Source organism: Pituophis catenifer, unplaced genomic scaffold (genome assembly GCF_029215685.1).
Source record: "Pituophis catenifer annectens isolate HBS135680 unplaced genomic scaffold, rPitCat1.0.hap2 SCAF_13, whole genome shotgun sequence".
Lineage (NCBI taxonomy): Eukaryota > Metazoa > Chordata > Lepidosauria > Squamata > Colubridae > Pituophis > Pituophis catenifer.
Window position 1 is genome coordinate 5081317 of NW_027256893.1, and position 24255 is coordinate 5105571.

Consider the following 24255-nt stretch of genomic DNA (forward strand, 5'->3'; position numbering starts at 1 on the left):
GGGTCGGGGAGGCGTGTCCTCGGGGGGAAGCCGGGCCTCTAGGCCGCGAGGTGGGTCTGAGGGAAAGGAGCGAGTCGCCTGAGGGGTTCCATGGCGGTGAGGTGGGTCTTTCTTTGAGGGGGCGTCCTTTTATGGCCTGAGAGCCCCCCCGTGGCCGGGCTTCGGAGGAGAGGAGCGGGGAAGGGGTCGCGTGAGGAGAAAGCGGGGCAAAGATGATCCGGTTCTGTCCGTGAGGGGGAAAAAAAAACCTGTTTCGAATCGACCTTTTTTTTTTTTTGCGAAACTCTCCCGGTTCGGCGTTTTGCCGGAGATTTTGCTGAGGATCCGGCGACAGACCAGCTTAATCCATTATTAGGATGACGTTTACCCGTCCTTCATGCAAAACGTAGCCTTCCCGATAATGGTTCCCGCTCCCATCAGCCACAGCCACAGTCACATGGGCTCGTTGGAGGCTACAGGAGTGGGGTGTCTCTCGACGGGCCAGACTCCATAACCCTTCGGGGTTCCTTATAAACGACCTTGAGCACAGCCAGGATGGGAAAATCAGTAGGATGGGAGACCACCAGGAAAGATTTCAGGGGGGGGAGAACCATTCAGGACAGGTAGTCCTCGACTTACAACCGTTCAAAGTTGCAACGGTGCTGCAAAAAAAAAAAGAGAGACTTAGGACCATATTTTGCGCTTAACGACCGTTGCTGCATCCATCCCCCCCACGATCAAAATTCAGACACATGACAATTGACTCATATTTACGACGGTTGCATTGTCCTGGCATTGTGTGGTCCCCTTTAGCGACCTTCTGCCAAGCAAAGTCGATGGGGAAGCCGGATTCACTTAACCACCAGGTTACTGAACTTAATTAGCTGCAGTGATCCGCTTAAGCGCTGTGGCTAGAAAGGTGGTAAAATGGGGCTGAACAAATGTTTGTTCATTTATTTATTTACTTACTTACTTACTTACTTATTTATTTATTGGTTCGATTTATATGCCGCCCTTCTCCAGAGACTCAGGGTGGCTTACAATGCGTTAAGCAATAGTCTTCATACTTTTGTTTGTTTGTTTGTTTGTTTGTTTATTGAATTTGTATACCGCCCTACTCCCGAAGGACTCAGGGCGGTGAACAGCCAAATAAAATACATATAATACAAATGTTAAAAAACCATTAAAATACAATTATATAATTGGCCTGGAAAATGAAATTTAAAACACCCCAAATTCATAAGACAAATTTAAAATTTAAAAATTTTAAAAAACAGTTTAAAAGAGAGGTTAGGCTAGGCCGGCCTGCTGGAAAAGATATACTAAGCAGGTATATACCTGCTTAGTAGGGCCTTGCCCCCCCCCCCAGCAGTGTTCTTTTTATACAAAGTCAGTTTATTGCCCCCACAATCCGGGTCCTCATTTTACCTACCTTGGATGGATGGAAGGCTGAGTCAACCTTGAGCCTGGTGAGATTTGAACTTGCAGTAATTGCAGACAGCTGGCAGCTAAGTGCTACTTAACAGCACTTCAGTTGACTGCACCACCAAGGCTCCTTGGTTTTGGTTAGCAACAGGCATTTTGGGCTCCGTTGTGGTCGTAAATCAAGGACTACCGGTACTAGCATTGTTGCTGATCTCTTTTCTTCGCCCCTCCTATATTGTAATGAGTAGTAGTGTTGTGTGCCATATACGCACGACACCCATCTGGACTTCCTTATTAGCTTTTTAAACTTCTGCACAGTGGGGAAATCCAAACTTTTTTACTACTGGTTCTGTGGGAATGGCTTGGTGGGCATGGCATGGCTTGATTGGCATGGCTTGGTGGTCGTGGCAGGGGAAGGATACTGCACAATCTTCATTCCCTCCCTACTTCTGGGGGAAGAATATTGCAAAATCTCCATTCCCACCCCACTCTGGGGCCAGCCAGAAGTGGTATTTGCCGGTTCTCTGAACTGCTCAAAATTTCCGCTACCAGTTCTCCAGAACTTGTCAGAACCTGCTGAATTTCACTCCTGCTTCTGCAGTTTGGGGACATTTTTTCAGAAATAAAAAATCCCATCCGCAATACAGGTAATCCTTGATTTACAACCATTCATTTAGTGACCTTTCAAAAGTTATAACAACACAGGGGAAAAATGACTTATAACCATTTCAGCATCCTCAGGGTTATGTAATCAAAACCTGGATCCTTTGGTGTGTATTTATGATAGTTGTACTCTCCTGGAGTCAGATAACATTCCCAGCTGGCTTCCGATAAGCAAAAATCAGTGGGTGAAGCTGGATTCACTTAACAACTGCAGTAATTTGCTTAACTGTGGAAAAAATGTCATAAAATGGGGCATGTCATCTAGCGGACAGTCTTGTGTAGTCACATAAATGTTTTGGTTCATAAATCAAGGACCAGCTGTACTGCCCAGGTAGTAAACCCTCTCAAAACATGGGTTTTTATTCATTCATATTAAATAGTATCCCTATCACAGCTGCCACTCTCATGGTTCTATGTCAATTAATTTAAAAGTTCCAGGAAAAAGCTCTGATTAAATCTAATTCTTCTGAATTTGTATGTTGAGACTTGGTTTAATAGAGGGAAGAATTCGTCCCTACAGCTGAAGAAATAGTGTGTGTTGCTGCCTCCTTTTCGTTTCTAGTGTTAAATCTGTATAATCCTAAATTTTATGAGTGATAAGGCAGAAATAATTGCATTCTTTGTCCCACCATTTTTTTTTCACCCAGAGCTTCTCAAGCATAAAAAGATCTTTGCTTGAAATCATTTACAGTTCGTTGAGGATTCAAGTGGATCCAACCTTCCCTTTTCCAAAAGGGCCTGTCATTGTTTATTTTGGAAGGTCTTTATCCCTAGTCAATGAAAGAACCTTAAAAGTCAAATTTGGTCAGTGGAAAATCTGTTTTTCAAACGCCAATAGGAGATTGAAGAAAGGAGAAAATTAATTTGATTCTTTGATTCAAATATCTTTGCATTTTTTTTTAGTTGATAGGCATCTGACATGTCCTTTGTGTTCTCGTCTTCCTTTGTCTGTTTGTTGGGCAAATGATCACACTTGCAAAGTGCTAGACCTGTATTATTAAGTCAAGATACAAGGCAAAAATTGCATTATTGACCATTCTAGGCTAGAAAGCACAGCTTATAGTTACAGGCCTGGTTCTAACCCTTTTTTCTGCATAGGCTGCTCCAGAATGGAAGGTGGAGAAAGCAGTGCGGACCTTGTAATTAACAAAAGATTTGTCTCAGAAGCTGAGTTAGAAGAACGACGCAAGCGAAGACAGGAGGAATGGGAGAAGGTTCGGAAACCTGAAGACCCCAAAGGTATTTGGCTGTCAGTTGGGGGATTATCTAAAGAGTCACAATCCCAAGCAGGTTCAGTGTGGATCTAAGGAGCATTCAACCAAGTACTGGCCCATGGACATGCACTGCAACCTATTTGAGTAAAGTTATAAGTAATAACCAAGATGAAACTATTGGAGTATAAGACGCACCTTTTTTCCCCCTAAAAAGGGGTGAAAATTTAGGTGTGTCTTATACACCAAATGTAGCTCCGCCCACCCACTGGCCCCCACCTTTTGGTGTCTGCCTCCCAGCAGTTTACCTCCTTGCAGCAAGAAGAAACAGCTCCTTTCAGCTTCAGCACAGCCTAATTATCACAAGTTGATTGGATCGGCCTCCTGACTCTCAGCTGTTTTGCTCTCAGCTATTTTGCCTGGGCCTCTGCTGCTTGCTGCAAGGAGGTAAATTGCTGGGAGCAGATTTTTTTTTCCCTTATGCTAATCAAGCTATGCTGAAAACGAAAATGAAAGTAAAGCAGGCTGTTTGCTGCAAGGAGGCAAAATTGCTGAGAGGCAGAGGCAGATTTCTTTTTCTTGTTTTCCTCACCAAAAAAGGTAGGTGTGTCTTATAGTCCGGTACATCTTATAGTCTGAAAAATACAGTAATAGACCAGTTCAATGTCATCCTGAAAATATTCCTAGCTATTTATTTAACTGGAAAAGGAAGCTAAGGAAGAAAGTTTGTATAGTAATATAGAACAGATAACAATGTTCCAGTGGTGGATTGCCCCCGGTTCACATGTGGTTGATTAACTCGATGGATGGAGTAAATTTTCTGTTAGAGCAATTCCTGAATTCTGACTGACAAATCTGTTTCTCCTTCTCCTAGAATGTCCCGAAGAAGTGTATGACCCCCGATCTCTCTATGAAAGGCTTCAGGAACAGAAGGACAAGAAGCAACAGGAGTTTGAAGAACAGTTCAAATTCAGTAAGTTTCACTAAACCACACAAAGATTGACCCCTTGTTTTTTCTTTCTTGTCTCCCTGGAATGGCATCCTTAAGAACAGAACTGTCCCTCCTGAAATGCTTCCTTATGGAGAAGGCTTTGCCATCCTCTTACAGTTGTGCCAGGGTACCACAGCTGGCTTCTTGGCTACTGCTGGAATCCAGAAACCAGTCAGCCCACTTCTGCAGAGGAAAGGGGAAAGCATTGAAGTGTGAAGCTTGGCAAAGCTGCCAACTTTTCTTCTTTGCTTCAAAAGTTGAAGGTTTAGTCACAGGTTTCTTCTACCTTCCTACGTCCGTGGACAATGGGGAAATGACCTCGAGAAGAAATCATTTGTGTGTTATCTTTCCATCTGGCACCACTTGTTGTTAACTTCCTGATCTTTCTTCCCTAATGTGAAGCTTTATGTCAGGGGTGCGGCTTTAATACTTGTGGACTTCAACTCCCAGAATTCCCCAACCCGCCATGGGCACTTGAAGTCCACCTTCCTTAAAGTTGCTAAGTTTGACAAAGTCTGCCTTAGAGCAGCCCCATGATCCTTAGAAAAGAGGTGCAGACAAGGGTGAAATGCTCCCGGTTTGGACCGGATCACCTGATCCAGTAGTGATAGCGGCAGGTGCTTTGGAGAACCGGTAGCAAAAATCCCTGCCCCTCCCCCCATGCCTAGCTGAGCCACGCGATCATCAGAGGCTTTTTTTTTTTTTACTTTTAAAAGCATTTTTTTCTGCAACCTCTTCGGCCGAAGTGGTTGTCGAAAAAAAATGCTTTTAAAAGCCTCTGATGATCTCAAGTGAGTTGCCTGATCGTCAGAGACTTTTAAAAGCATTTTTTTCTGCAACCTCTTGAGGTTATAGAAAAAATGCTTTTAAAAGTAAAAAAAAAAAAGTTGGCCACGCCCACCCAGTCACATTACCCCCACCACCAAGCCACGCCCACAGAACCAGTAGTAACAAATTTTACATTTCATCACTGGGTGCAGCTGCTTTGAAGCATTAACACATAGATGTTATGTTTGCACTCCTGCATGCTCAGAAACCCCTTTTGATGCTTGAATATTTATTTATTTATTTATTTATTTATTTATTTATTTATTTATTTATTTATTTATTATATTTCTATACCGCCTTTCTCAAGGACTCAAGGCGGTGTACAGTCAAGAAAAATATAGACACACAAACATCATAAAATTGCTAATTAAAATTATTATTATGAGGTGTTCTCCAATCCTTCAACTCAGAATTATCTCACTGTATCCAATTAGTCAACTCCCTAGCTCAGTATTCCAGTGTTGGCAACTTTAAAGTGTATGGATTTTCTGGCTGGGGAATTCTGGGAATTGAAGCCCACACAAGTTGCTAAAGTTAATAAACACAGTTCTAGCTTGTTTACGTTGGCTGGCAACAGCCTTTCAGGTAAGGATCATCCGGACAGTTGTGAGATGCAACATCCGTAGACTGGCCTTTCCTTCATTCTGTCATGGAATCATTGGCTTTTGGAAAGGAGTGGTTGTACATTGTGCTGAGCCACAATTGTCTTGGCTTCGGTTGAAAGAGTCTATTGGTGCATTTTAAGTAATTGGTTTTGTCTGCCTCTTGTGCTGCTTCATCGCCACCTCTCTTTTTTGTATTTTGTTATCTTGGTGTGTAAAAGTATCACCCGGTCTGCAGACATAGGCTCTTTTTCAGGGCTAAGTGGTTTGCCGACTCCGAGTAGAATTTCGTATAGTTAACACTAACAGTAAACACACTGCTTTGTTAATGTTTATAGTCCTTAAGATTATAAAGATGCATGGGAACAATTTTACTTAGCCTTTGGGTTAAGATCAAGCATTGTATCTTCAGTAGCTTTTGATCTCAGAACCCAGATTATTGAATGAACCTCCAGATTCCATAGTGAGGAATTTTAGTTCAGAGTGGCGCTCTTTTTCCTAGAGTTACGTTTTCTATTTCTGCTTTCTGACAGGTTCACACATTGTGGCAAGCGGTAAAGGCGATTTTGCCTTAGCATGTTGCATTATCCCAACGATTGGGTTTTATAAATGAAGGTTTCTGATTTTTATGCTACGCGTAAGCCAGGGCACTGCAAGCTAGTTCATCAAATTGCGCTAAAAGTTTGGCAGCCCAGGCCCTACTATGATGAAATCTGTTTCTGGGCTGCTTCAGATTGGCAGTGGGGTGTATGGGTAAGTGCTCCTCAAGCCAAAAAAATATATTCCTGTCTAGGAAGCTATAGTGTTATAAAAGAAGACTGTGTAAACTTTCACATTCTTGGGAAATGTGGGTCTTGAAAGCAGATTAAATGGCAGCAAAACAGGTAAATATGAATGTGTATTTACTGTGATAGCATCAGCCAGGATGGTGGTTCAGCCTTTTTATCAATTATTTATTTATTTATTTATTTATTTATTTATTTATTTATTTATTTATTTATTTATTTATTATTTATTTATTAGTCCAATTTATATGCCGCCCTTCTCCGTAGACTCAGGGCGGCTTACAATGCATTATAGCAATAGCCTGCATACTTTTTTATACATACCTGCTTATTAGGGCTTTCAGCCCCCCCAAGCGGTGTTGTTCTATACAAAGTTGGCTTATTGCCCCCACAATCCGGGTCCTCAATTTACCTACCTCGAAAGGATGGAAGGCTGAGTCAACCTTGAGCCTGGTGAGATTCGAACTTGCACTAATTGCAGGCAGCTGGCAGCTAAGTGCTAGCATTTAACAGCACTTTAGTCTGCTGCACCACTGAGGCTCTTAAATCTTCAGTAAAAGCTTGAATGGTGGAAGGAGGGGGGTCTGCAGGAACCAAAAGTCTGTTAAAGCCGATCGATGACATTTCCATAATTAATGCAATTCCATAGTCAGACAAGTAAATTTACATAAATGATATAAGATACATCAATTGTCTGGAGTTCTTCAGAAACAGCGTTTGTAAGTTTGAGACGAGGTCCAAACTCAAATGTGGCCCGTCGCATCTGAATGGGAGGTCCATCCAACAGGCTGTCCCATATCTTCCTAACTGATGGAATTTTTTAAAAAAACATGCTGAAATAAGACGGCAGAGATGCTGTAGCCAAATTTGTGGGTTTATCGCAATCTTAGCTTGTTCTCTACAGAAAATATGGTCAGGGGCCTGGATGAAGATGAGTCCAAGTTCCTCGATGAAGTTTCTCGGCAGCAAGTCCTGATAGAAAAGCAGCGTCACGAAGAAGACCTCAAGGAATTGAACGAGTACCGGATATCCTTGGCCCTAAAGGGGGGCGGGGTCCTTCTTCCTCTGGGGTAGGGGAGGATTTCAGAAGCAGCCATCAGCGTGTTTCCTGGGAAGCCTTGTTTTTGTCTTTGAACTATTTGGAGTGTTAAATTCTTCTAAGACAAGTGCCAAGTTTACATTATTGGTGTGCAAGGTATTTCAACTATTCCTCAATTTACCACCAGAATAGAGCAAAAAAAAATTTTATGTGGCTAAGCAACTTTCTGTATTAAGTGAGTTTTGCCCCATTTTATGATCTTTCTTGCCACAGTTGTTAAGTGAACCCTTGTAGTTATTAAGTCAGTAACCCGGTTGTTAAATGAATCTGGCTTCCCCATTGACTTTGATTGTCAGAAGGTCGCAAAAGGGGAACCGGATGACTCTGGGACATAAATATGAGTCAATTGACAAGTGTCCAAATTTTGATCACGTGACCTTGGGGATGCTGCAACAGTCCTAAGTGTGTAAAACGGTCATAAATCACTTTTTTTTAGTGCCGTTGTAACTTTCAACGGTCACTAAATGAGTGGCTTTAATAGTTTAGTCGGGGTGAATAAGCGTCCCTGCTGTGACATGATGTGTCACACTTATAAATCGTTTTGCTGCTTTAAATCTTTGGCCTGAGGCAGTCAATAAAATTTGATTTGAAAAGTAAACTGTAATGATATCCATACATTTATATTCTTAACTATTGCCACTTATACAGTTTTAGTGTCTATTGTTATATTTTATCATGAACTTTTAACATCGGACAACTTTGTGTAGGTAGTCCCTCATTTTCAACCGTTCATTTAGCAACGGTTCAAAGTTAACAATGCACTGAAAAAAGTGATTTATGACCAGTCTTAACAATCATCACAACATAATCATATGATCAACATTTGGGCACTTGGGCTGCCTTTCTCCTTTGCAGGGAGCGTCAGATCTTTCCATCTCTGTGCCTACAGGTAGTCCTCGGCTTATGTCTGGTTGCTTAGCAACCATTTGAAGTTACACCAGACCTCCCATTTGAGTAGTTCCAACAGGTGCCTCGCTCTCCCTGGTCATGTGATTAAATTTTGGGCATTTGGCAACTGATTTGCATTTTTTACCCAAACTTATGACATAGTATGCAGGTTTCTTCAGGTTTCCAGCAAAAAAAAAAAAAACAATTCTGTTAGGTAAAACAGACTCACTTAATGACTGTCATGACTTACAGCCATCATTCTGGGCTTAATAACAGTCATAAAGTGAAGACAGCTGAAATAATAATCTCACTACAAACTGACTCCCATTTAAAATTTACAGTATCTTTTCTTCTTTAGCGACCAAACCAGTCAACTTGTGCAAATCTAGAAATATCCACCAGGAATTATCATAAAAGTACATATTTTTTTTAAATTGACTGCAGAGTGTGGTCTGTCCAGATTCCCGATTCGGTGAGTCCCTCATCATGGTCTACATGTCTCCTTGATTTTAAATATTTAAAATATCAGGTTTGTTGCATATGGATTGAACCAGCGGTGAAATGCTCCCGGTTCAGCGATGGCAGCCCCCACCCCCCCACCCCCCGCCCAGTTGAGCCGCGCAATCATCAGAGAGTTTTTTTTTTTTTTACTTTTAAAAGCATTTTTCGGCCGAAGAGGTTGTAGAAAAAAATGCTTTTCAAAGTTAAAAAAAAAAAAGTTGGCCACGCCCACCCAGTCACATTACCCCCCCCCACCAAGCCACGCCCACAAAACCTGTAGTAACAAATTTTACATTTCATCACTGGATTGAACAAACAGCAGGCTGGGGTTATTAGTTCAGCTAATAATGTGAGTAAAATCTACTGGGGCGGGGGATGAAAAGCCATTGAATTCCTGTTCAAGCACACGTCTGCTAGTCTTTGCCAGACTAAGCTTCTAAAGGGCTAGGTCGGGCTGGTTTGACTGAGGCTCCGCTGTAAATTTTCCATGATTTCATCCTTTTATCTTTTGTTTGCTTAGTTGTTTCCAGTTTCCATCTGTGACTTACCAGTTGCTGCTCTGTGGGCTGTGCCTGACTATGCAGCATCTATGAAAAAGAAATACTAACATGCTTTTTCAGGAGGCAACTGGACTTTCCTTTACTCCGCTACTTGTAGCCAGCTTTAGGTGGCAGTGCTCATCTCTGTTTCTTTAAGCCAGGGTTTCTCAACCTGGCCACTTGAAGATGGGTGGACTTCAACTCCTAAAATTCCCAAGCCAGTTCAAGGTTGCCTCCTCTGAGATCGATAAAATGAGGACCCAGATTATTGGGGGTCAATATGCTGATTCTGTAAAACGCTTAGAGAGGGCTTTAAAGCACTGTGAAGTGGTATATAAATCTAAGTGTTGTGGCTATTTTGGGCTGTTTTCCATAAAGATCCTGCTCAGTGTTGGTTTTTGGTAAGCGTGCCAGTGCCATTCTCAGATTCAGTTGGTGGCACTAGAGAGCTAATTTAGCGGAACTCTAAGCTAATTATGATATGAATCTGATGTGGCAGAGATTATCTATCTAGATCTCTCTCTATCTAGATCTCTATTTAGAGGAGGGAGAGAGAGAGAGAGAGATGCACACAAGAGAGAGAAATATACACAGATTAGCTTTAGCTGGGGTAAAAACTAGGAAATGTAGAATTTGAATCTAATCCTTATTTGGTTTTAAGAAAAAGCTCTTTGTTTGAACTCTAGTATTATAATAGACCAAGTTATGTAGCTCAGTAGATGGTTAACTTGAACGGATTGCGTGTGCCACGTGCAAGTTTTCTTGCTTTAATTGAATAGGTCTTTGTATCAGTCCTCTTAACTTTATGCTTGCTGGGGGGAAAAAGGTCCAGTAAAGTTAGTTTACATATATTTGTACATACAGTACTCTCTTTCCAAACTTTGTGTATGCCAGAACCAAATGCTAAGTAAGTGTAGTAGCAAAGAGGTAAGAAAGAAATTAATAAAACTCTGGTTAATGCTTGTGGGGCTGTAAATACGGCTATGCAACAGCGTATAAAGCTGTAGCACAATTTTGTTTTGCGTGTCTTCTGTGCTTCCCCCACTGCATTCTTTTTCTCCTTAACTTTGAGTTCACAACACTTTGTCAAAAGTCGGAGCGAGCGCCGACTTGAAGAAGGAAGCGGACAAGAAACTCTCGGTCAAATCAGAAAACAAGAGCAAATTCTCTCAGGCCAAGCTGTTGGCAGGAGCTGTGAAACACAGAAGGTATGTTTTGCAACTCGGTAGTTTTGCCCCCGAGGCTCAGAGTAGCAGCAATAACAAAGAATTCAAATCTTTGGACTTTTCCATGCAGTAAAACTAATTAAATGACTCACAGTTACTCATGCCCTAGTCTCTTCCTGTCTTGACTATTGCAACACGCTCTACGTGGGGCTGTCCTTGAAGAGCATCCGGAAGCTCCAGTTGGTGTAAAATGCAGTGGCCCGCATGGTTTTATGCAGACCCTGGTGTGCACATGTATCACCTCTCCTGCGGGAGCTGCATTGGTTGCCGATTTGCTTCCGGGTTCAATTCAAGGTGCTGGTTGTCACCTTTAAAGCCCTTCATGGCTTGGGACCAGGTGATCTGAGGGACCGTGTCTTGCCGGTCACCCACCATGTTGCAGGTCCCATCCCTGAGGGAGATACACAGTGGTGGGTTGTTACTGGTTCGGGCAAACTGGTAGCGGCTGAACAGAAGTGTCACGCGCGAGCCCCCACGAGCGAACTGGTAGCGATGGGTTTTGAAACCCGCCTCTGGAGATACATCTGGTGGGACCCAGAAGAAGGGCCTTCTCCGTGGTGGCTCCCTCTCCCTGGAACCTCATTACCCCAGAGATTAGAATGGCCTCCACTCTTCATATTCTTCCGGAAGGCGCTGAAGACCTGGTTCTGCCAGCAGGCCTGGGGAACCCAGAGAGGGATGGAGCCCATTAAATGGCTCATGTGATCTGTTGTCGCCAGGACGGGAGGTGGGGGGTGATTTTATTATATTATACTATGTTAATTTATTTGATTCTTTTTATTAGTTTTATTATTTTAAATGTGGTTTTATATTCTATAAGCCGCCTTGAGGTGCCATGGGCGAATAGGCGGCAATATAAATTCAATCAATCAATCAATCAATCAATGCATTCCAGATTTTTTGCAATTGGATGAAATCAATCTCTTTTTTTTCCTCCGGAGTTGGCATTATAACTGTGACATGTATGTACATCCGGAAATGAGGTTCTGCATATCCAGAAGCATCTGGATATATTCAGTTACCATGTTTTCCCGAAAATAAGACCCTGTTTTATATTTTTTTTGAACCCCGAAATAAGCGCTTGGCCTTATTTTCAGGGAGGTCTTCTTATTTTGGGGCGCGTGGAGCAAGATGGGGCTCCTCTTGCCGTCTTACCTGATTTCCAGCTGTGCATTTAAATATTTTCAGGGAGGGCTTATTTTTGGGGGGAGGCTTATTTTAGCGTGTGCTCAAAAGCCCAGTTGGGCTTATTAACGGGATGTCTTATTTAGGGGGAAACAAGGTACACTTGGACCTGCAATGGGCAGCTGCTCAGCGACAAGTCTCCCCAAAGATCTCATTAGGAATTGGATCTCCTTCTGGATACATTCCAGGAAAAGGAGGGGCCAGGTTTCACCAAAGGATTGAAAATGATTTAGGGGGAGCCCAAGAACAGGTAGCAATCAACTTCTAACCCTTTGTTCAGTGACTGTTAGAAGTTACAACAGCACTGAAAAAAAAAGTGACATGGCCTTTTTCATATGACCCTTGCAGCTTCCCCATGGTCATGTGATCAAAATCCACACACTTGGCAACTGCTTCGTATTTATGGCAGTTGCAGCATCCCCGGGTCACATGATCCCCTTTTGCGACCTTCAGACAAGCAAAAGCCAACGAGAAAGCCAGGTTCCCTTAACAGCTGTGTTACAACATACTGTATTTTTCAGAGTATAAGATGCACCTTTTTCCCCCAAAAAAGAGGGTGAAAATCTGGGTACGTCTTATACTCTGAATGTAGCCCCGCCCAGCTTCTCAAACGGAGGTATCAGAGGCTGAAAAAAGCATAAGAAATGAAGCTTCAGAAAAGAAGCCCCCAAACAGAGCTTCAGAGGCTTTTTTTCTGAAGCTGTTTCGGAGGCTTTCAGAGGCAGGAAAAAAAGTTTTTTCTGAAACAGAGTTTCAGAAGTTTCAAAGGCAGGAAAAAAAAGCAAAAAAGGCAAGGCACAAAGCTTACAACCAACAAACCTGTTGCTAAAATTCACCTGTGGGAACAGCTGATTGGGGGTATTCCGGGAACAGATCCACCTGCCAATCAGCTTTTTTCTTATTTTACTCCCCAAAAACTAAGGTGCGTCTTATACTCCAAAAAAATACGGTAATAACTGCAGTTATTCACTTAACAACTGTTGAAAGACAGATCATAAAATGGGGCAAAGTGCTACACTTAAGTTGTCTTGCTTAGCAGTGGCAATTTGGGGCTCAGTTGTGGTTGTAAGTCGAGGATTACCTGTACGAGGAGGAGAGCGAGAGAATCAGTGCATAATGAATTCTCGCCCCAGAGTAGCCGCAGGTTGGAACCCTAAGGCTATGCTAAGTGCTTACAGAGTCGACATGTGCCTGACAGGCTCCTCTCTCCCTCTTCACTATTTTTATATTAGGCAGGTCAGTAGATGGGAAACTGACATGTTGTGAGACGCTGATCCTCAGCCTTGTGGTCTTTCCCAGAAGCCTGAGAGGCAGGATTATTGGATGTTTACCTGATCAGGAGAAACAAGGGATGAGCTGAGACAACAAAAAGATCGTCTAATCCAACTCCTCTACTCAAGCTGGAGACTCTATACCAGTGTTGGCGAACCTTTTCTGCACCGAGTGCCGAAACGGGAGTGTGTGCGCAGGGGGAGTACTGGAAACTGGAAGAGCAGCTCCCGGCATGCACATGCTTCCGGTTTGCAGCATGCGCACTGGCCAGCTGTGTTTTTGGTGTGCATGCATGCACGAAGACAAGCTTACTGGTGTGCATGCATGCACCGCAAACTGGAAGCTCAGCCTCCCGACATGCACATGCATGCTGGGGAGCTGCTTTTCCAGTTTCTGGTGCTCCCACACATGTGAAAACCAGCTGGCCAGCGCACATGTGTGCAACGGAACTCGGAAGAGCAACGGGCAATGGCTGGCATGCCCGGAGAGATGGGTCTCTGCATGCCACTTCTGGCACGCATGCCATAGGTTCGCCATCACGGCTCTATACCACTTTGAAGAAATGTTTCTTCTTCAAAGCCTCTAGTAATGGTGCACTCCTAACTTTTGAAGGCTAGCCATTCCACTGATTTATTCATTGAGCACCACCATCCATTACTGCATGGTAGTGCCCAATGAAGTCTATAGAATAGAATTCTTTATTGGCCAAGTGTGATTGGACACACAAGGAATTTCTCTTGGTGCATACACTCTCGGTGTACATAAAAGAAAAGATACATTCGTCAATCATAAGGTACAACACTTAATGATAGCCATAGGGAACAAATAAGCACTCAATTCATATTAGGAAACAGTCAATATAAATCGTAAGGATACCAGCAACAAGGTTACAGTCATACCGCCATAAATGGGAAGAGATGGATGGTGGGAACAATGAGAAGATTAATAGTAATGCAGCCTTAGTGAACAGTTTGACAGTGTTGAGGGGATTATTTGTTTAGCAGAGTGATGGCGTTTGGGAAAAAACTGTCCTTGTGTCTAATTGTTCTGGTGTGCAGTGCTCTGTGGCGTTGTTTTGAGGGTAGGAGTTGAAACAGTTTATGTCCAGGAACTGAGGGGTCTGTAAATATTTTCACAGCCCTCTTTTTGACTTGTGCACTGTACAGGCCCTCAACGGAAGGCAGTGGGTAGTAGGAAGCCACTCCTAAGTTGGCATTTGTGATTTGTAACGTGTCTCATGAGAACATCATTTTCTTCCGGAGGAGGAGAAAGGCTATCCAGTGTGTGAACAATCAATCTGTCTTCATAGCAGCCATTTCTATTAAGGTGTATTCTAGCATGTTCTCTTAATTGCTAATTTGCAAAGATAAGAATAAGAGAGTTCGGGGTGGGGGGGAGAGGACCTTGGAGGTCTTCTAGTCCAACCTTCTGCTCAAGCAGGAGACCATAGATCATTTCAGACAAATGGTTGTACAATCTCTTCTTAAAAAGCTCCAGTGTTGGAGCATCCACAACTTCTGAAGGCAAGTGGTTCCACTGGTTGATTGTTCTAAATTGTACTGTGTCTTGTACTGTGATAAGCCATAAGGGTAGCATTCTTTTTTCTTCCTATGAGGGTTCATTATCAGGCTAGTAACCGCATGAGAAGCACTGCTGATGTTCCCTAATCTGGTAATGAAACATCTGCCAGTTCTGAGCTACTTCTCATCTCCATTCTTAATACCATAATAGCAGGGTGGATTTGATTTAAATCAAGTTGATTTAAATCACTAGTTAAAAGGTTTGATTTAAATCAACTCGATTTAAATCATAAATTTTAAAGAGCAACTGTCATCTCTGCTACTCCTTTGACCCACTGTTGACTCACCGATAGTCCCAGTGTTGCAGAATATACAGCCTCGTGCTACATAACTAAGCTCCATTTCATGCTGAATAAACTAAATTATTTATGTATCTTAAATAGAAAACTATCTTACAATAGATTTTTACCCCAAAAGCTTTTTATTAAAATAAATTTGATAAAAATTAAAAAAATCTGATTTAAATAAAAAAAAAATCTGATTTTTTTTTATTTTTTTTAAAAAAATCATTGATTTTTATCCACCCTGCATAATAGGGTTGTATAATTTTTAAAAAAATCTTTGGTTTACCAATGCCAAATGAGAACTGCCTTGTAGTTTGTAACTCACCGTTTATGGAGGAATGATGTCAGCCAGCTGTGGCATCTGAACCAACTGCGCTCACCTTAGTATGATGTGTGCCTCTGTTTATATCTTTCTGCTTGCCTGTTTTCCATAAAGGAACTAATTTAAGTTCCGCTTTTTGGATTTGTGTCTCTTTGCAGTTCAGAAGGTGCCAACAGTGTAAAAAGATTGAAACTGGACCCGGATCCTGACCATGATAAGGTTGCAGGTGTGTATCCGAATGTGTTTTTGAAGATTCCAGGTTTATGGGGTTCAGTGCAGTGGTGAAATCTAAAATTAGTTACTACCGGTTCTGTGGGCGTAGCTTGGGGTGGGGGGGGGGGGTAATGTGACTGGGTGGGCATGGCCAATTTTTTTTTTTAACTTTTAAAACCATTTTTTCTACAACCTCTTCGGCAAAGAGGTTGTTAAAAAATGCTTTCAAAAGGCTCTGATGATCCCAGCTGAGTTGCCTGATCGGCAGAGGCTTTTTTTCTTTTAAAAGCCTCTGCCAATCAGGCAACTCAGCTGGGATCGTCAGAGGCATTTAAAAGAAGAAAAGCCTCTGCCAATCAGGCAACTCAGCTTGGATCATCAGAGGCTCTTAAAAGCATTTTTTCTACAACCTCTGAAGAGGTTGTAGAAAAAATGCTTTTAAAAGGCTCTGACGATCCCAGCTGAGCCGCGTGATCATCAGAGGCTTTTTTTTTTTTACTTTTAAAAGCATTTTTTCGGCCAAAGAGGTTGTAGAAAAAAATCTTTTAAAAATTAAAAAAAAAAAAGCCTCTGATGTTTGCACGGCTCATCTGGGCATGGGGGGGGGGCAGGGATTTTTGCTACTGGTTCTCTGAACCACCCGCCTCCATCGCTACCGGATCAGGCGATCCGGTCCGAACCGGGAGCATTTCACCCCTGGTTCAGTGCTTTGCATGGTTAGCTCTGCCTTTGAGAGGTTGGGATGGAAGGGGATTTTACTAATGTGATACTGCGGTGTTTCTCAACCTTGGTGACAGCAAAGCTGGCTGGGGAATTCTGGGAGTTGAAGCCCACCCTTCTTAAAAACGCCAAGAACATTGAGAAACACTGTGATATTGGATGAAATCTAGCAGCAGACTAGACTGAGTGAGCAGCCTTTGACTGTGCTCTTCTTGGAAGAAGCTGTCCATGCAAGGGGGCCTGGTAGGAGAAGATATTTATTTATTTAGCTTATGGCAACAATTTTAAAAAGCACATCATGATTACATTCTCAGTGAACAGAACTGAAATGATTTACTCTGTTTACAAATTCAAAGGTAGGATACTTGAAAAGTCAAGCCACGGTGGAATTGCAGGCAGAAAGTCTCTGAGATTTCCCTCATATATTCCACAATATGTCGCACTGTCTGCTTTGGAGCCCCACCGCTACATTCCGAAGAGGAGAACTTTTCCCATTTATGGAGGAGATTAGCTCAATTGCCGTGTTGGGTCCTAACCCTATTAAGGTCTTAAGGGATAGATAGAATCCAAATTGAATCTTTTGGTTCAGCTGCAGCACACCTGCCATGTTGAGTCCTGGTTCTATTGCGGTCTTATAGGATAGATAGAATCCGAATAGTAGAGGAAACTGGAGTAGAGCAGAGCAGAACAGAATAAAACAGAATAGACTGGAATAGAGCAGAACAGAATAGAATAGACTGGGGTAGGATAGAGTGCAATGGAATGGAACAGAATAGACTGGAGTAGAGTAGAGTAGAGCAGAGCAGAGCAGAGCGGAACGGAATAGAATAGAATAGACTCTGGGGTAGAGTAGAATAGAACAGAACAGAATTGAATTGAATTGAATAGACTGGAGTACAGTACAATACAGTTAGGAAAAAAGCACCTTTGGCTAACTATAAGAATAACTTTATTGTCATTGTACATGTATACACAGTATACCCATACAATGAAATTCACTTAACAGCCAAAGACCAGGTCCAACACATGTAACAATCCCCAAACACACTCCCACCCACCACAAATTCCCCACCTCTAAACCACCCAAACATCCACACAACAGACCAAGTAATGCTGTCCAACAGCTCACTGATGGTGGCCCTTTAGTTCATTGTTGAGTGCAATTAAAGCTCTGGGATAAAAACTATGACACATGATCGAAAGTCTCTTGCGAACATTCAGACAAAATGAATGTGATCCAGCATTGCAATTAGATCAGAGTAACCCGGTGTCTGAAAAGAGTAAAAGATGACTTTTCCAAGCTCAGTATCCTGGTTTGAGAACCGTGCCACTAGCCTCCATACAGATGCTTCGCTGTTTGTTCTGCTTGACATAACTCACAATCTCTTTTACTGATCGTGGCCCTTGAAGTCTCTCCCAGGGCAGAATTGCTAGAGAACTGTGGACAGAAACTTCACAAAATTGGACTGTGTCTGTCTTTGTGATGGTGCCTGGTCCAAACTTTTGCTGTTTTGCTTCCGGAGGCCAGGCATGTGGCTAATTCAAAGGATGGGTGTTGTTGCACACTGCCTCGCCATCTGCTCACTTGGTTCCCCTTCTAAGGTCTCCAGGCTAATTAGCCACAGAAGGGTGGCTGCCTCTAATCTCTTTCAATATTAGTCATTCTCCCAAATGCTTGGCAGGGATGGTTGATAATTCGGTGTGACGCTTGGCCCACAATGGCACATTGCACACACACAAATTTGGCATTTGGAGAGATGTTTTCACTTCACTGGAGGCAGAACGAGGCTTAGGTCTTTCTCCTGGATGGAAAGTCTTCTCAGCCAAAGTTTTCAAATTCTTTCCCATAGCCAGGGATTTTTTTTTATTTATTTAATCGTACCTTTACTCTTTTTATAAATAACTCAAGGTGGCGAACAGATCTGATCCTCCTCCCTCCTTCTATTTTCCCTCCAAGAACAACGCTGTGAGGTGGGTTGTGCTGTGAGAGAATGGCTGGCCCAAAGTCACCCAGCCAGCTCTCATGCCTAACATGGGACTAGAATTCACCGTCTCCTAGTGATTGGCCCAAAGTCACCCAGCCAGCTTTCATGCCTAAGATGGGACTAGAATTCACTGTCTTAGTGATTGGCCCAAAGTCACCCAGCTAGCTTTCATGGCTAAAGCAGGACTAGAACTCTCCATCTCCTAGTGATTGGCCCAAAGTCACCCAACCAGCTTTCATGCCTAACATGGGACTAGAACTCTCCATCTCCTAGTGATTGGCCCAAAGTCACCCAGCCAGCTTTCATGCCTAAAATGGGACTAGAATTCACTGTTTCCAAAGTCACCCATCTGCGTCGATGCCAAAGGCTTATGGTTTTCACACCTAAGGCTAGAACTCACCATCTCCTGGTTTCCAGTCTGATGCCTTCACTGCTAGATGTGCAGAACGGATGTTTTGTCCCTCCCCTCCTGCCTTTTTCCTCACCAATAAGATAAAAGCAGATTGTAACTTTGGATGTACTCAGGCTGCAATCAAGCAAAACAAAACCATAAAAGCTGAGATTAAGAGATCTGGTAAGATTGATTTTTCTAAATTTAGTAATAGTAATATCACTATTGTCCAAGAGAAGGGAAGAAAAAGAATGCATAAAACAAAAAAAACATAACAAAAAAGTGAAAAAATACGAAAAAAATATATACCATTATAACAATACCGTGTTTCCCCGAAAATAAGACCCTGTCTTATATTTTTTTGAACCCTGAAATAAGCGCTTGGCCTTATTGCCATGCGCTCAAAAGCCCGATTGGGCTTATTACCAGGGGGTGTTTTATTTTGGGGAAAACAGGGTAGTTACAATTCTATATATACTTGTCTAAGGCAAATATTATTCAATATATATGTATATATTTCTGATACATTTGCACAACTATCTTTTTTAGTTTAACCTACCGTGTTCTGTATAAGCGAGACCCATATTTATTTCATTACACTTGTCCACACAAAGCCTACGTCTGTAGGCAATCCATTCACAGATGACAACTGCAATCAGGCCTTCAATCCACAGGACCATTTATAGGGCTATAAATTTATCTTTCCAATGCTCTCACCACGGCCAAAAGACTGACATTACGGGATTGCAAGATAAAGAGTTTTCATTGAAATGTCAAAAGATGCCATTCGGCTTTTGATTGCCAAATCAAGTTGTCCATCGATCATTTTGATAGATCTGCAGCGGCATTCATCCAAATTTCTTGCTCTTTGCAAACTTGAGACAGATCCAGCAAATAAAAATCAGAAGATATGCAAGTCATGAATTTTAAGCAATTTCACTGGAGCTAAGAGCTCTTAACATTATCATTTGGATTTATTTTTATTTTCCCCCCCCCCGCTCTTGCTCATGTAGTTTCCTGGACCATCTCAGAGCAATGTGCCAAATATTGAGGGAGTCGTGGAAGAGATTTTCAGTAACAGTAATTACTTCAGTTCAGAACTGAGTTTGGGGAATAGATTGTCCTTGAGTTACGACCATTAGGGAGCCTAATGTAAGTCATATAACAGCCATCTAACAGGATGTAAAACAGGTCATGTGACTGACCAAACTTTATGACTGTTTTCGTGGCAGTCATTAAGCGACTCCCGTGGTCATTAAGCAAACCCATTGATCAGTGGAACAGCTTCTTGTCAGAAGTTGTGGGTGCTCCATCACTGGAGGTTTTTAAGAAGAGACTGGACAGTCTGAAATGATATAGGGCAGAGGTTTTCAAACTTGGCAGCTTTAAGACTTGTGGACTTCAACTCCGGCTGGAGAATTCTGGGAGTTGAAGTCCACAAGTCTTAAAGCTGCCAAGTTTGAAGATCTCTGGTATAGGGTCTCCTGCTTGAGTAAAGGTCCAACTCTATTCTGATTGATGGATGGATGGATGGATGGATGGATTGCTATGGTGCAGCTTGGCCAAAAACTAGAAGTGATGATTTTCCGCAAAACCATCCCAAAACACAGTCACAAGACCACAGGACTCTGCAAACAGCCACAAATGCAGCCTTGTTCCAAGCACCTGAAGTGCAGTCACATGACCAGAGATGGGCAAACTTCATAAATCCCCTTTTTTTGGGTCCATCATAACTTTTTATAGTCACTAAGCAACCACTTATAAGTCAAGGACTGCCCGTACGGGAGGCAGAAGCTTCTAAAGAGATTAGAGCATTGCTTCTCAACCTTGGCAACTTTAAGACATGTGGATTTCAACTGCCAGAACTCCCCAGCCAGCCATGGGAATTCTTATTCTTGAAGGAATTCTGGGAGTTGAAGTCCACACATCTTAAATGTTGCCACAGTTTAGGAACACTTGATTAAGGGGTTAAATGCCCATTTTGCTCCTGTCCTCAGTTTTGGGCAGAAACCCCCTGCAGTCTGTATGGCAAAAGTTGATTCTTTCCTCTGACTCTGCTTACCCAAACCTTAATTTTGATAGAAGAACTTACTTGGATGAGTAACAAAACGTCTCAGTTTTAATAATCCAGTGGCCATGATTTAACCTTTTAAGAGCCTTAACCTTAGGAGCCTGAGTGGCGTAGGAGGCTAATGTCTGCTACTAAGGCAGCATTTACCATCCAGCTGCCTGCAATTACTGTGAGTTCGAATCTCACCAGGCTCAAGGTCGACTCAGCTTTCCATCCTTACTAAGGTGGGTAAAATGAGGATCCGGTTTGTGGGGGCAATAAGCTGACTTTGTATAAAATACAGTCAGGTCCAGAAATATTGGGACATCGACACAGTTCTAACATTTGGCTCTATACCACCACAATGGAGTTGGAATGAAACAAAGACAATGTGGGTTAACTGCAGACTGTCAGCTTTAATTTGAGGGTATGTACATCCAACTCAGGTGAACGGTGTAGGACTTACAGCAGTTTGTATATGTGCCTCCCACTTGTTAAGGGACCAAAAGTAATGGGACAATTGGCTTCTCAGCTGTTCCATGGCCAGGTGTGTGATATTCCCTCATTACCCCAATTACAATGTGCAGATAAAAGGCCCAGAGTTCATTTCAAGTGTGCTATTTGCATTTGGAATCTGTTGCTGTCAACTCTCAAGATGAGATCCAAAGAGCTGTCACTATCAGTGAAGCAAGCCATCATTAGGCTGAAGAAACAAAACAAACCCATCAGAGAGATAGCAAGAACATTAGGCATGGCCAAAACAACTGTTTGAAACATTCTCAAAAAGAAGGAATGCACCAGTGAGCTCAGCAACACCAAAAGACCCGGGAGACCATGGAAAACAAGTGTGATGGATGACCGAAGAATTCTTTCCCTGGTGAAGAAAACACCCTTCACAACAGTTGGCCAGATCAAGAACACTCTCCAGGAGGTAGGTGTATGTGTGTCAAAGTCAACAATCAAGAGAAGACTTCACCAGAGTGAATACAGAGGGTTCACCACAAGATGTAAACCATTGGTGAGCCTCAAAAACAGGAAGGCCAGATTAGAGTTTGCCAAACAACATCTAACAAAGCCTTCACAGTTCTGGAACAAGATCCTATGGACAGATGAGACCAAGATCAACTTGTACCAGCGTGATGGGAAGAGAAGAGTATGGAGAAGGAAAGGAATTGCTCATGATCCTAAGCATACCACCTCATCAGTGAAGCATGGTGGTGGTAATGTCATGGTGTGGGCATGTATGGCTGCCAATGGAACTGGTTCTCTTGTATTTATTAATGATGTGACTGCTGACAAAAGCAGCAGGATGAATTCTGAAGTGTTTCGGGCAATATTATCTGCTCACATTCAGCCAAATGCTGCAGAACTCATTGGACGGCGCTTCACAGTGCAGATGGACAATGACCCAAAGCATATTGCAAAAGCAACCAAAGAGTTTTTGAAGGGACAGAAGTGGAATGTTATGCAATGGCCAAGTCAATCATCTGACCTGAATCCCATTGAGCATGCATTTCACTTGCTGAAGATAAAACTGAAGGGAAAATGCCCCAAGAACAAGCAGGAACTGAAGACAGTTGCAGTAGAGGCCTGGCAGAGCATCACCAGGGATGAAACCCAGCATCTGGTGATGTCTATGCGTTCCAGACTTCAGGCTGTGATTGACTGCAAAGGATTTGCAACCAAGTATTAAGAAGGGAAAGTTTGATTTATGATTATTATTCTGTCCCATTACTTTTGGTCCCTTAACAAGTGGGAGGCACATATGCAAACTGCTGTAAGTCCTACACCGTTCACCTGAGTTGGATGTACATACCCTCAAATTAAAGCTGACAGTCTGCAGTTAACGCACATTGTGTTTGTTTCATTCCAACTCCATTGTGGTGGTGTATAGAGCCAAAGATGTTAGAATTGTGTCGATGTCCCAATATTTCTGGACCTGACTGTAAACAAAAGTATGAAGGCTATTGCTTAACGCATTGTAAGCCGCCCTGAGTCTCCGGAGAAGGGCGGCATATAAAAAATAAATAAAAATAAAATAAAATAGAAAATAAATAAGACGTTCTTCTGTTTGAAGGAAACTGGAAACAGAGCATACGATCGTGAAACTATTTCCACAGTCCTTTTTTTTCTTCTCTTTCAGAAAAACCATCTTGCGTTCCCCTGGGCAGCAGTGCCATGAGCGGCTCTGCCCTCCACTGCCCCTCGGCCGCCGTCTGCATCGGCATCCTGCCCGGCCTTGGGGCTTACTCAGGAAGCAGCGACTCCGAATCCAGCTCGGACAGCGAGGGCACCATCAATTCGACGGGCAAAATTGTTTCCTCCGTGTTCCGTGGCAGCAATTTTTTCGATGCGCCACTCTAGGCCGCTTCTTGGAGTCTCGCTCAGAACTCATGTCCTCTTTCATCCCAGGCGTTCCCTCAAGTTCACCCCTTTTTTTCCCCCAGTTTCCTTTTTTTGCAGGGTGGGACAATGCCAAAATAATGTACTGCAGTAGTTTTTCATGGTATTTTGGCCTCCTCTTTCCCCGTCTCCTCCACCACCCCGAAAAGCCTTTCCCCAAGACTCTGCTTCATTTGAGGGGAGTCTAGCCAGGAAGGAGAAAGTTCAGGGGTACCCATTGAGAATGAAACCCTGGATCCCCTTGAAGGGCAAGGATGAGAAGAGCCTTCAGGCTGAAAGGCGGTGGGGCGATTACACATCATTTTTGGAATATTCTCAGAAGAGATCAGCGGCAGCCTCACTGCAAGGCAAAACGGTCCTTCCTCTAGCTGTTAAAGAGTCATTGTGTGATGTAATTAAAGTGGGGGAAGAGGCCACACAATCACACAGGCAGCAAGAAATGAATTTTGACAAGTGTCACCCAGTTTTCATGTTGTAGTTGATTAAAAATTATCCCGAAGCATTTAAAAAAAAAGGGGGAAAAACGGTCTTGGATTTTGCCCTTCACGTTTCTCCACTTAGTCCTTCTGCCGTGTTTTGCTATCATCCCTTGATCTCCTTGGTAGCCAAAATTCCTCTTTTAACTGCGGAGTTTTAAAGTTGACGGTCAGTTCCAGAAAATCTTGAGTTTCCATTTAAGGCTATCGTGATTTTTTTTTTCTCCCCACAAGACGACTAAGGAGCTTTTGAAGGAGTGGCTGGGTTTAGTGTGGAAGCATTACTACAAAAAGTAATATCCCTGGTAGTTACTTCACAATGCCTAAAATGCCAGAGTAATTTCCTAATGGCTGGGAATCTTGGAGGAGGCCAGTCAGCAACCGAAATTCTCTGGAGCAGAGGTCTCCAACTTTGGCAACCGTCTGGGGAATTCTGGGAGTTGAAGTCCTCCAGGTTTAAAGTGGCCACAGTTGGAGACCCCTGCTCTGGGCGACCTACAGTGCATGTAGTTCTACTTTAATGCTTTGATTGATGTACAAATGAAACTTTCCTGTTCAGCCAGTTGATATTGTGATCTCTGTTTTATTGAAGAAAAGCTATTAAACCCCTGGCTATTGGACAGCCTCCCTTGAGTAA

The 24255-nt window shown here is 42.8% G+C and overlaps 1 protein-coding gene across 2 annotated transcripts; it reads left to right on the forward strand.

Annotated features, from left to right (window-relative positions):
• PSME3IP1 (proteasome activator subunit 3 interacting protein 1) lies at window positions 1-24255 on the forward strand. Of its 2 annotated transcripts, none has more exons than XM_070952911.1 (7): window positions 1-50; window positions 3166-3306; window positions 4153-4251; window positions 7389-7510; window positions 10592-10719; window positions 15539-15606; window positions 22883-24255. In XM_070952911.1, the coding sequence occupies exons 2-7, from the start codon at window positions 3177-3179 to the stop codon at window positions 23101-23103; spliced, it is 768 nt and encodes a 255-aa protein (XP_070809012.1). In that variant the 5' UTR covers window positions 1-50; window positions 3166-3176; the 3' UTR covers window positions 23104-24255. The 2 variants fall into 2 exon arrangements, with proteins under 2 accessions (XP_070809012.1, XP_070809011.1); XM_070952910.1 differs by having other exon boundaries at window positions 9-101.